The 13353-nt window shown below is 51.6% G+C and overlaps 1 protein-coding gene across 1 annotated transcript in view; it reads right to left on the reverse strand.

Annotated features, from left to right (window-relative positions):
* Positions 1 to 796: 796 nt before the first annotated feature.
* LOC147916916 (scavenger receptor cysteine-rich domain-containing protein DMBT1-like) overlaps positions 797 to 13353 on the reverse strand; it is a 50320-nt gene continuing 37763 nt past the window's right edge. Inside the window, exons 23-29 of the mRNA XM_087433017.1 lie at positions 13164 to 13190; positions 12760 to 12910; positions 11154 to 11362; positions 10125 to 10309; positions 5673 to 6061; positions 2901 to 3172; positions 797 to 1356 (exon numbers count right to left, since the gene is read on the reverse strand). Coding sequence (XP_087289143.1) covers positions 1193 to 1356; positions 2901 to 3172; positions 5673 to 6061; positions 10125 to 10309; positions 11154 to 11362; positions 12760 to 12910; positions 13164 to 13190 — 1397 coding nt within the window. The 3' untranslated portion in view covers positions 797 to 1192. The remainder of the gene's footprint in view (positions 1357 to 2900; positions 3173 to 5672; positions 6062 to 10124; positions 10310 to 11153; positions 11363 to 12759; positions 12911 to 13163; positions 13191 to 13353) is intronic.

The raw sequence follows: 13353 nt of genomic DNA on the forward strand, positions 1-13353 counted from the left end.
CCACAGCGCTTCCAGGCTCTCCGTCAGCCTTAGTCAGCTGATAGCTGTGGCCATAACCCTGTTGGAATTATCCGTCCCCTCGTCCTGGGGGCTCCCCTGCAGCTGCTGCCCTGCTGGGTCTCACCCTTCTCAAGTCACACCTCCGGAGGTAGGCTCGTCTCATCAGGCCCCTCCCAGGGTGGGGTCCTCAGCCTGGCTTAGAGAGGCAAACGTTGGCATTGCCAGGGCAGTGTGCAAAAGCTCCCATTCTTACCATGCCTGATCTAGGGGCCCACCATCTGGCTTCTGTCCCATTTTCCATCAAATCCACTGCCTCCTTAGAAATCACCTCATCCCTTTGTTTCTTCTGAGATCCTGGGGTCACCTGTCAATCCACTTCTCCCTGGAGACCACATGCAAACAGGCCTCCTGGTGGCCCAGTCCAATGTCCCAGAGATCATGGGGGCCCTGAGGAGTCTGCTCTCTTCCCTAAACCCGCAGCCCACACTTCTGGATATGATGTCAAAACCAGAAGGTGCACAGATTACTGGAGAAATGGAGGCAATCACCTTGAATTTTAAAATTACAATGCTGTTCGCATTCTGGTCTTTCTCGAGACTCACCCCGCATTTCCTGCTTTGTGCAGAATCAAAACATGCCAAAGGACACCTTATCTAATCCCTAGAAGGTTCTGGAAGCCAGAAGGCAGAGCCCCTGCCCTTTGTCATTCCTTGTGACAGCCCACCCTACTTGTCAGCTTAATTTGAAGGGATCCAGTGCTTAGGTGAGCCACTGGAAACAATGACCAAATGGACACTTGCTTTGAAAAGAGTCCTTTATTCAGCTTGTCCTCTAAATGGAAAGGCTAAGATGTACACCACAGGCCTAAGAAGCTAGTTCATAAAGGTCAGAAGAGAACGTCTACCTAGAGAGAGCTCGGCTGCTACTAGTATCCGGCTCACGGCTGATGCAGGAGTTTAAACACCGGCACCCGCTTGCCTGACATTTTGTCTCAGCCCCGAACCTGTTTAGGGAAGACCTGCCTCCATCTTTCTGCACCCCCACCTCAACCCCCCCCACTGTGTGCCTGGGCCAGAGTGAAGAGAGTGGAGGTGCAGCTGGGTGCCAAGCTCTGGGCACGCATCTCTTCCTCCCTCACGGGTCCCGAAGCACACGGGGTCGATGTCTGAGCGCTGTGTGCGTCCTCCTGGCTTCACATCTTAGAGCTCAGAGGCTGGTAACTGGCGGCGCGGGTGTTCCTCCCCAGGGTGAAGGCTGCCACAACCAGGACCACGACGAGGAAGACCCCAGCAGAGACGGCAGCACTGTGGTAGCTCCCCTGCGTGCTGTCCTGCTCCTCTACGTCAGCCGGCAGGGCTGGGAAGGAGAGGGACCAGGAGAAGAGAGTCGGGATCAGGATGAGCCCAGGGGAGAAGACGAGGGACAAGTAAGGGTGGTGGTCCCAGGGCAGGTGATGCCAATAAGAACTGTTTGTCTGGTAGGAGGGGACAAAGGAATGGGAGAGACAAGTGCTGAAGGGGAAACTGAGGCCAGACCCCAAAGGGCAGCTGAGGGTCAGGCCAGGGAGATTCAGTGTCTTGTCAGCCAACGGAGCCGGAGGAGGTTTCTCAGCGGGAAGTCAGAGCTGGGCTTTGGGAGATCAGAGCTGGCTTGTGGCTCCTGATGGGCAGGAGGGGAGATAGCTGGGGCACTGAGACCAGTTGGGAAAAGGGTACAGAGTCGCAGGCAAGAGGTCCCCAGCCCCCAAGCTCCTGCAGCGTCAATGGGGAGAGAAGAGAGAAGAGAGAAGCGAGCAGCGTCCCCGTCACCCATCACCCTGCCCCGCCGTCCTCCTCTCTGTAGCTCCCACTCCCAGCAGGGTTGCCGTGCACTCGACTTATTTGGCTTATTTCTGAATTGTGTTCCCTCCTGCTGGAATGGCAGCTTCACAGGGGCAAGGATTTTGATCTGTGTCTGTTTGTTTAGTCATTCGTCTCCTTGCACGTAATAGGCCTTCAATAAATACGAATGAATGAGTGAGGAAAGAGCCTAGATCACCCAGACGTGGGGAAGGGCTGAATACAGGACATAAGGAGAGAGAGCCATCAAAGATGCTCCATGGGATGGAGGCCAGTGACTGAAGGGAGGGTTTGTGACAACTACAGCTAGCTCATACCTGCCCCTGTCACCAGTGCCACCACGTCTGTTGACCCAGCCCCAGCCTAGACCGGAAATCCCGGGAATCACTCTGCAAACATTTCCTCACCCACACCCACAACAAAACAGCACAGCGGGAAAGATGATCCCCATCCTAAATGAGCACAATAGAGCAGACTGTCTAGTGTCCAGCCCTGTGAGCAGTCAGAATAGATCAACCCTGCCGACACCCCCAAGGCCTGCCGGACCCTGATGTCATTACCCCTGGGACTCACTTGTTGTTATTATCATCATGAGTAATAATGTTATCACTAATGTTAATATCAGCGACAATAGCAATAGAAACAAAAACCACCATTCATTGCACCCAATGCCTTGTACCAGGCAGAGGCCGAGGCCATTTAACTAATGTCATTTTTTGTAACTCTCAACAGTCCTAAGAGGTAAGTGTTAACATTTTTGCTTTACAGACGAGGAGCTTGAGGTTCTGGGAGTTCAGACCCAGAGGATGAAGGTATCAGCTGTGTCAGTGTCCCAGGTCAGAACTCTCAGGACCAAACCCTACACACGGCTGCCCCATAGACCAGGAGCCCTTGGAACAAGGCGGGAATCAACTCCGTATCGCCCGGCAGAGCACAGTGTGCCTGGCACACAATAGGTGTCCAATGTGAGGTGGAACACGACACCAACAGAAACACCCTGAGTCCCCACGGGTCACAGGCCTGGGCCCTGGCTGGCAGTGGGGAGGGAGGGCGGCCACCTACCCAGGCTCCTCTCCTTAGTGTGCGGGCCCTGCAGTCGGATGGGCCCCAGGACGACATCCACCTTCTCCTGGTAGGAGCCCACGTCCCTCTTGGCCCTCACCACGCAGCCTCTGTGGCAGCGGGAAGAGGAGTCGTACGCCTTGCACACCACCATCTTACACTGCAGGTACACGGAGGGGAAGCGGTTCACAAAGTGGAAGGAACTGAATTTGAAGCGGGCGATGCGGGGCGACGGCGGAGGGTAGGATTGGTAGGTTTCATCCTTCACACACCTGGAAGAGGAGCAAAGTAACCCATGAGCTCTCACCAACACACTGCACTCCTCGTGACGTGGAGGCGCCAGGAGTGGAACTTCACAGCGCGGCCTCGAGGCCACGCCTCCTGCTGCACCTCACCTTCCTTCCTTCAGGACGTGTGGTTCAGACATTGACTGCCAGCCCTGCGGGAAAATCCTGGCAGTGCTGGGACGTCAGCAGCGTCTTAAAGCAGCAAATCAGCCCAGGGTTTCCACACAGAGAAGAAGGCCCCATAGCGCACAGTGGGTGCTCAGTGACCCTGTGCTCAATGGCCCCAGGTAACCCAGGTGAGTCAGAGGCAGCAGGGCCCAGAGAGAGGGCAGGAAGGATGACATTTCCTGCCCTTTTCTAGTCTCAGGGCCAGGCAAGGTAATGCTCAGCTGCTCTCTGGCGTCTTTGGTGCCCACCATCTCCAGGGCTATGTCTCCTGACCCACCTCCACCTGCCCTGTGCCCTGGGCAGCCGTACCTTCCCCATGGGCCGGAGTATCCTCCAGGACCCCCTACCCTAATATCAACCACCTCCTCGTCCCATCGGGCACCTCATCTCCACCGATGTTAAAAGGAAAATAACCTAAGAATCCACTGGAAGAGATTTCACTAAGCTATGGTGAGGGTGCATCTCCCAGCTACTCCCAGTGGAGAGAGCGGCTCGCGCTGGACTGTGTGCGTCTCTAACGGGAGGATTTCAGGTGATGCGGGAATGAGAAAAGCAGGGGAACTGGCCCATGGGGTTTGGGTGGAAAGTTTTTGTGGTGAATGGGAGCTGTCACCAGGGCAGCCTGGCTCTGCCCGGAAACGTGACCCAGGGTCCATCGCTGTCTTCCTTCTGCCTTCAAGAGCTTCCTTCCTCCACGCTCAACTCACATTCAAATACCAAGCCTTTGTTCCCCAGCAGTCACTTTAGCAGCAAAGGTGTGAGAGAAAGGACCCAGAGACCCATTAGGAGGTGGGGCAGTTGTCAGTGAGGCCAGGGGAACTCAGGGGCTGCTGGGCAGTAACTGCATTCCCCAGAAAACCGCACTAGTCAGGGCAGTCTCTGTAGCCAGAGCTCCGTAACCCCGGCTGCACTTCAGAGTCAGCCCAGGAAATTTTTAAAAACAGATGTCTGAGCCCCACCGCAGGCCAGACAGAGAGAACGTGCAGGTGGGCCCAGGCACGGCTGTGCTTGAAGCTCCAGGTTATTCTAATGGGCATCCGGTGGTGGAGGGCCAGGTGTAGCTAACGAGTCCCTGTGCTCCAGGAGCAGGGGGACATAGCTACCCCCACAGGCACATCACCCTCCCCCAGAAAATTGCATTATCTCATGTACATATATATGCCAGAATTGACGAAAACTATTCTCTAGCAAAGAAGAACTAAACCACTCACTCATTTGCATTAATCTCAGTCATTTGACATGAATTCAGAAATCACCTTGTTACTGTTTGTAGAAAGAGGAGCTGAGTAAGCTTCTCCCCTATCTTTGCCACCAAGGGGCTGCTGTGAATTGAACCAACTGCATAGACTGTGAAAAAGACAAGCCTCAACACCCAATTACTGAATTGACACATATTCAAACCGTGCCTGGGAAGAAATGCTGCTTTTTGTATCTCAGGGAGGTGTGAAATTTACCCTCCCAACCCTAATTCCGAGCAGAGCCCTTACCCTGTCAGTACAACTTCCACATGAGGCAATTGTTACTGAGGCGCCAAGGTCAAATTATAAGCCAAGAAATGGTGTACGCACCAATGGACAGAGACGGAAGCGTAGGGATTACAGGTGCACACCCAGGGGTCCTAGGACCCTCCACGAGCTCAGAAAAGGACAGAACTCACCAGTCCAGTCATCCAGGGAAGCAGGACTATGGTGGAGCAGCCCAACCTGGCACCATTGACCCCAGCCTGGGCATCACTGGCCCCACATCTGCATCTCTTGATGGACCATGGACTCTGAGAACGTCCACTCTCAGCTGATAGAGGTCAAGGGACCTTCTGCTGCCTTAGATGCAACACACCTTGTGGACCCCCGGCTGTGCATGCTCTTTGCCCAGGGCCCACCTACTCTTTCTCATTTACTCCTCCCACCAGCCCATGATGTGGGCATCGCTATGCTCACTGGATGGGTGAAGAAACCGGCGCAGAGAGGTGCGGTTGTGTGCCCTGAGTGATGCAGCTAAGGTGTGGCAGAGCTGGCATCTCCACCTCCATCAGCTCCAAAATCAATGCTTTTCCCACTACACGCGTGTCTTTTTAATACTAAGGCTTGCCTGGAGTTTGGTCACCCGGGGTCTCATCCCAGTTTACAGCTAACCTGATTGGTGACCACTGGAGTCATTCATTTCTCCAGACACTCATCCCCCTCTGTGTTAACCGGAGATGCTAACTGGTTAAGCTTCAGCTACTGGGACCAAAATCTACATTCCTTGAGCCTTTGGGCTACTCGTGTTTGAGTTACCAGGTAAAAGTTGAAGTCCACCCCACGAAGACACTCCTTACCCGCTCCGGATTAGATCATAAGTCAGAGACGTAAAGTCATTGGAATATGGCGACGCCACACAGGTGTCCACAAATAAGTCCAGGGAGGCATCAGAATGGAGGATTTCAGCCTGAAGGTACAAATTCTGGTTCAGGTCCACATAGTATGGGCTGCTGGTCACGGGATACAAGAATGAAGAGGATGTGTAAAGGGAAATGTTCACGTCAAAATTGCCATACTGGACTTCCTCGACATCGATGGTGTCATTAGCAATGTACATTGTGTCAACCCAGGTGTTCTCAAGCATTCTGCAGCTGACATGAATGTGGAGGTCCTTGTTTCTCTTGATGATGCCCCTTGAAACGGCTGCTTTGAGGACGTTGGAATAGGTGATGGTATCATTATCTACCTGGGAGAGGCAGGCAGGAGAGCAGAGTCAGGCAAATGTCACCTGCTAAGGAAGTCTCATTGGTGATTTTGGTTAGAATGAAATGGAAGTGACTCAACAAGACTTCAAAACCCTCCCAGAACCACACAGAGATGGCGTATGCCTACTGCCAGGGTTTCCATTGCCTGGGATGGACATGTTGCTTAACTAGCAAGACTCCTGCCTTTCACACATCCCCTTTCCTCCACCATAGGAGGGGGGACCACAGTGTGGGCCAGGTGTTGGGGCCTCCTGGGAGCTGCTGCTCATGGGAAGATGGGGTGTCTGGACGATCCCTTGCCCTGCCGTATGACTAAACTCAGTTTGGACCACATGGCTCAGGCCCTGTCTTGCTTGTTCTGTTTCATCTCCACGGCTGGTGGGAGAAATCAGGGGAGTTGGTCATGTACTTGTGGGAGGGGCTGGTGGGAGTAGTTTTCACTGTGCTGCTTGGATGGGTCAGTCGCTATTGCAGCTTGGTGTCTGAAGACACCGGAGCTGGAAGCAACAGAGATCCAGTGTGATGGCTGTAGCAAGTCTCTGGCCTCTGGGGTAAGGACTTCCCCGGAGGCTCAAATGGACAAGCGGGCAGGCCACAGCAGCGCTGGAGCACTTCCTGTCACAATCTGCCTTTTCACTCCCCGGACCACGGCACCATTTGCTACTGTGCCTTTCACCAAATTCATAAGAATGCTGGTCTCTCACATTGTTTGGCGTGCCTACCATCTCATGAGTGACCTTTCTGGGGATGAGAGCCTGCTCCTGGTGGTCTGTGAGCATCACAAGGAAAGGGTGATGTCTAAGCATCTCTCTTCTCCCAGAGCTTGGTATAGTGTCAACAACAGCGTCAGTAGCGTCAATAAATATCCATGGAATGGATGAAAGGTATAGGGGACAGAGGCCCCGCAAAAGCACTGTGACGAATGAAGGATTGAGCCGGGAGCAGCCATCCCAGATGCCAAGAGAACACAGGCAACCAAGGCCCCTGGAAGCTCCATGGTCATGATCATCTGGCCCCAAGTGAGGTGAACACAAGTGAGGCATCGCCAGGTGGAGACTGGGGGGATCTCTTTCCCTCCCACACGCAATGATGATCAGAAGCAAACCACTCCTAGCCAGGTGCGAGTTCCCTCAAGCCATGGGTGCTTTTTCAGGAAGGAGCACAAAAATAATACCATAATGGTCTACAGAGAAGTCCTAAAATGTAAGGCAACCTTATTTAAAAAAAAAAAAAAACAACAGAGATATTTGTCAGTCACATTTAGTCCTGTACGCTGTCGAGAGCCAAACCCCATCCTTGGCCATTTAAAAGATCAGATAATTTCTCTCCTGGAGCCACACCTGTGCAAGTGAAATACAGTTATCCTTCAGAATGGGGTGTGTTGGAGAGGCTTTTGCTTCATGTCTGCAGTTGCAGAACCCAACTCTGAATTTGTCTCTTCCAGAAAAACATGTGAAAAGAGAAAATTGTTAACAAGTAGCTTAAAGTGGTATTGCGAATCGTGGTCCTCTTCCCTTCTCTCTGATCACTGGCTTCCCTTTTCTCCCTTTCCAGGGCAGAAAGAGGTGCCTTCAGTCCCAGACCTGGGGCAGGGCCTGCCTGGCCGGCAGGGGGCGCCAGAGCCCACAGGTTGGACTCAGGTCTGGGAAGGACCTAGAATGGGCTCCGTGCCCTCCATCTACTCATGGTAAGCACACTATATTTTCTGCCTTTATGTGTTCTTAAGAAAATTTTTGGTTTTATATTTGAGTGCCAATGGTTGTCACAATAAACCATATAAATGTTGTCACCTTGTTACTCCTTCAAACACAAGCTGAGGCGCCTTCAATTTAACTCTGTACAGTAACGAGTTTTCTTAGAATCCACAGGTCTCCATGGTTTCTATGGACAAGCTAAATTCTGAATCCACTCCAAACAATGCATGGGGAGTTCAAGTTTACTTCTTGATCATAAGAAGCAGTTCCGATTTTAGATTAAAATTCCTTATTGGCCGTCTGCTCCGTTTGGAAGGAGCTCACTATGTCATGGGAAGATGTGCAGTTAAGTCAACTGCTGTTCCCTTGGAGCCCTGGACTCTTCCACCCTGGCCTCCCTCTCATGTGGAGGGATACCTCATCTATTCAGCCACATCAGCCAACATCTGTCGGACACCTGCTAAACGGGGCACCTGGAAGAGTGGTGGAAAGTTCTGGCTATGGGTCATGCCATCCCGCCTTTGAATCCTGGCTCCACAGTTCAGGATCATGTGGCCTTGGGCAAGTGGCTTAACTTTGTAAGCCTCCATTTCCTCAGGATTAAATGGGGATAAAAGTCACCCTGAGAATTCTGACAGTCACAGAACTCTTAGTTCAGTGCCTGGCATACACATTAACTGTTAATAATCTGATTATAAAGGCTTAGGCTCCACACCAGGGGACTGGGAGTGTCAAAGACAAATAAACTATTGGCCCTGCCCCTGAGGCACTCTGTTTGGTAGGGGCTACAGGTATTTAAATAAACGGAGGAATAAGAATGTGGCATGTGCTGCCCATGACCAGCCAAGTTAGAAGAACCAGGCTGGGCACGTTGCTTTGGCGGCTCCTAATGGAGATGAGGGAACATTGATGGGGTGGCTCAGATGTCAGAGTCTCCAGGCTGCACATTTGGAACCAGGAGGGGTGATCACTTTTGGTGGACAGACTCCCACTGACTAAACTCATGACAAACCAGAATCCAACACGATCAATTTACAGGGCCGAAGAGGAAAGCCAGGTTGAGTAGAACCTTTGCATGGTGTATGTACCTTCTCTGCACGTGTGTGCCACCCATTGTACGTACTCGAGCATTTCAGCTTGTGTATTTACTGCAGGCTTAAGTGAAACAAAAGGATTTGCATTGTGTCTGTGCCCTGAAAGACGAAATCTGGAAATGACTACTTAGGTGTCAGCTAAAAACGCAGAACTTAGAATGGATAATTTAAAATAAATTTACATAAAATGACACGCAACCATTCTAAGTGTACCCTTCAGTGAGGTTGGACAATAATCACGCCCACAATGAGACACAGAACATTTCCATTAACACAATTGGCTCCCTCTGCCCCTTTGCAGTCCACGCCTCCCACCAGATCGGCTGTCAGTCACTATCCATTTATTCTCCATTTCTAAATTTTACAGAAATGGAGTCAGCGAGCAGGTCCCCTGGTGTGTCTGTGTCTTTCACTCCACGTGACATTTCTGAGATTCTCAGAGACTGGCATCGGGTCTACCACTTCGCGGCTGAGCGTCCTTCGGTTTGACCCCTCGAAGCCCAGCCTCTGTATTTTTAAAGTGGGATGACAATGAGAGAGGACTTGGTGGGGTTTGGGGAGTGTGACATGGACTAATCCCACTGTCTGTTCACTTGTAGGGTGACCAGCATCCCAGTTTGCTCAAGATTGAGGAGTTTCCTGGGACACAAGACCTTTCCATGCTAAAATCTGCCAAGTCCCAGGCAAACCAAGGCAGTTGGTCACGCTAGAGGGTGACAGCTCAACAAATGGCAGCTGCAGAGGCCAATTTACTGTGAAGCTAGTCAAGCTTAAGCTTCAGCCCCCTCCCCGCAACGCGCACAGGTTCTTCCAAAGCAATCAGCGTATTAGCTCAGCCATGTGTTTTTGTAAGATTTATAAAAGTGAGGTATGCTTGCATTCTTCTGCTTAATGAGGCACCCGCCTCTCTCATCCACCCCAACCCCAAAGTGTGTAAGCTTCAGGCCCTACAAAACCTGGAGCTGCCCCGGGAGCTGCTGTCACTTTTGCTGACACGAGTGGCCGCCTGCCAGGCACCCTCTGTGCTGGACAGTGCTGGAAAAGCTGCCTACTGACCTCCTTGCCTTCCTTCCCTCTCTTTGGAAGTGGCTGCAGCCACGTCATGGCACCAAGAAACAGATGTATATCTCCTCCCGTATTATGCTTTTCTTATACCATAATCATGTTTTCTGGTCCCCAGAATTCACTAAGCGTAGCACACATCACCATAGGAAAGCTCACTCAGCGGGAGATAGGGTGGGAATCCCCCGGCTTACCTGCTCGAGGGTGCCACAGCCTGAGTAGGGAATTGTGAATGTCACCTGGCTCGACGTTATCTGGGGCCGACACTGGTAGCTCCCGTTCCAGCTGAGAATGACAAGGTCCCCGGCAGAATAGCCCAGGGATTGGAGGTAGCTTCTGCTCACGCTGGCTTGCATGTGATTTGACCGACAAAGCAGCTCTGGTGGCCGAGGCAGAGAGTGCAGTCAGTCAGCGCCCCCGAGTGCCAGCAAGTGCCACCAGGAGCTGCTCCCACATAAAGGCACAGAGATCAAGATGGCTGACAGTCCGCACCAGGATATGCATCCCCACTACCCCACAGTGGAAATATGGCTGAAGTTGGCCTCATTCTCGTGAGAGCCCTGTGAGTGCACAGGGACTTAGGGTCCCTCTGATGGGGATATGGAGGCGGGAGGTGAGATGTTTTGCCCAGTTACCATTTATCCATAAAGTAAAGTAACACTCCAGTTGAATTGTGGGGATGTGAAATAAGGTCCTTTGGCTCCGGGAGCAGGGCAGTCCTCAAAATCCTGACTGCAGAAGGGAGCTAGGACACAACTTTGCCCAGTCCCTGCCCATTCTGCCAATCAGTCCACTTAACAGCTCAAATCACGGCCGTTAGCCTCTGCTGCGGGTGGCTGAGTGACCAGCTCAGTCCGTCTTCACATAGCAGCCACATGTGCTAGGCGTCAGGACATGGTCCAGCGTCCCACACTCTGGGAAGGTCACAGGCCTCAAGGTCACCTCTGCCCTTCGCACCATCTCACTATATGCTGAAAGCATCATCCTGCACCTTCTACTTAGTCTCTGATGACCACAGTAAGGCCAAAACACTGCACATCAGCTAGTTCTGGCCCTTGACCTCATTTCTGGACAGCCAGAGTCCCAAAACCCACTGCTCTTGGCCCCTTGGTGACCTGACAAGGCTGCTCTAGTTTCTTATTTCACAGCCACAGAACGGTTCAGCAGCAGAAGGCTCTCAGAGGTGCCCCTACTCCCAGGGAGCCCTCATACGGGGGACTTACTGGTGCTGTCATTGTAAGGACGAGAGTAGAAGTCGGCCTGGAAGCCTCTCCTTGTGACACTGCCATCGCTGATGAAGCGAATAGACATGAAGTTTGACGACGAGGTGAAAGAGCCCCTTGACCCATCACAGACGCGAGCGATAAGAGGGGAACTGTGGTGGGGACCATTGAACACCTCGATGTAGTCGTAGTTACAGCCACCTTCAAGCCTGCAGAGACAGAACACACAGCTCTGGCTTCACTCTTAACCGGGATTCGATGCAGGGGGCCAGATCTCAGGGAGGGGTCGCACCTCTGTGCCAGAAACTCTGACAAAAGTAAAAGGGAAAGGAACAGATTTTCTTAAATCTAGCAGAGATTCATCTTCCCATGACCTCCGTGCAGGGGTCTTAGTCCTACCTTTTAGGGTCCCACTTATGAAATCTACAGCCCCTCTCCTGACAGCCCTTTGTGTCATAAAAGGAAGGGATCACATGCTGCCTTAGGTGTTTTCTTCAATCAGCAAGACCCCAGTTTCCCAAAGAATAAAATAAATATCCAGGAATTCATAGTGATAGAAATAAATAATTGAACAAATAAACATTGGACAAGTCAAACAGCCTCCCTGAAGCCACGGTTCCTTATTTTCAAAGGTGAAGTAATCCTATCCACACATACTGACGAGAGCTGGTGTGAGGCTCAAATGAAACAGTATATGGAAAAGGGCCTCATAAAGTGTCACAAATGGTGGGGTCCTTGTTACTAAGGTGTTGGCTAAAGAACCAGGGGTGGTCAACCTTCCTCCAGAGAATTTCACATGTCCCCAATCCAAAATGAACAGTAATGATGTGGAGATGAAAATAATATTATATCTATGCAAAACCCCAAATGAATTTCCAAGTCAGAGACTCCCAAGGCCACTGCAACCTGAAATCAAGAGAGAAAACTATTTCGTTCAATGATGGCTGTTAGAAGAGAAATTAGGATAACCACTTTCCAGGACCCTCGAGAACGCTGGTCCCTTGCACGGTCACCCCCTCCTTGGACCGATCATGTATTAATGTGGCTTTGATGATGTCTCCTCTGCTTAAAACGATGGCCCCCCTCTCCCTTGGATGAGGAACAGACACTAACCTCTGCAGCAGTGGTTTCCCCACCTCCGCCTGATCCCAGGAACTCCCCGCATAAAAGGAGAGAGTGGAGAGAAAAGCCACAAAAAACCTCGTGTGGCTGTCAATAGGCTTCTTTGCATTATTATTACACCGAACAATAACCCCTCCTATTGGATAACATTTTCCAAGTATTTTCATATATTTCTCTCCTGTGACCTTCCCAGTGACCAGTGAGGGGAGGAAAGCAGGTACTTTATTCCCCTCTTTTGACTGAGGCTCAGGAAAGTTAAGTGATTTCCTGTGGCCACTCAGCAAATTAGAGACAGAACTGGGACTTTAAATCAGGGATCTTGTCCTGGCCCCACCTCCACGGACTGCCTCTGTGTTAGGGAAAAAATCGAAGCCACAAGAAAAAATGTCAACCAGGCAAACATCTCTCCTGGGTGTAGGTACCGTTTATTCACTCCTAAAATGTCACGAGGCCCCCACACATTCTGCTTTGCCTCCACACTCACTGGACATCTCTGAAGACAACAGTCACGCGGTAGGTGTTTTGGACTTCGATGTCCCACACACATTTGGCGTTGTTTGGATAGCTCCCAGGATAGAATGGGCTGGAGAGGTGCCCTGAAGGTTGGGACAGGAAGCCTCCGCAGGAATAATTTGCTGTCAGAACAAAATGGAAATGCTGATGCCCCCCAGAGCACACTGCACGGTCACCTGGGGGACATGTGTAAACAATTCCCAAGACAGAAACCCGACAGGAGGAGGCCTAGACCTGGACTGGCCACGGAGGGTCAGTGGGATGCCCTTCCCACCCTTAGGGAAGCCATCTCTTCATCATTCTTGTCATCCTCCCCCGGTGTCACTGCCACCGAGGGGAAGGCAGAGGGGATTTGTCAGGGAGCTCAGAACTTACTGGTTGGACGGGTGATGTAAACAGGAGCTGTTGAAAAGGGAAAAGACAATGATCAGTTTCCTGGCATCCTTGACACAATTATGACAAAAATACTTGAGTGCTTGCTTGTGCTGGGCCAGAAATGTGCCAACGCTGGGCTCACAGCGAGATGCTGGCTACAGGCCATGCCCTCAGGGATCTCACAGCCTGG

The sequence above is a fragment of the Ceratotherium simum genome, chromosome 6, assembly GCF_057802395.1.
Source record: "Ceratotherium simum simum isolate JZ-2026a chromosome 6, ASM5780239v1, whole genome shotgun sequence".
In the NCBI taxonomy this organism is placed as follows: Eukaryota; Metazoa; Chordata; class Mammalia; order Perissodactyla; family Rhinocerotidae; genus Ceratotherium; species Ceratotherium simum.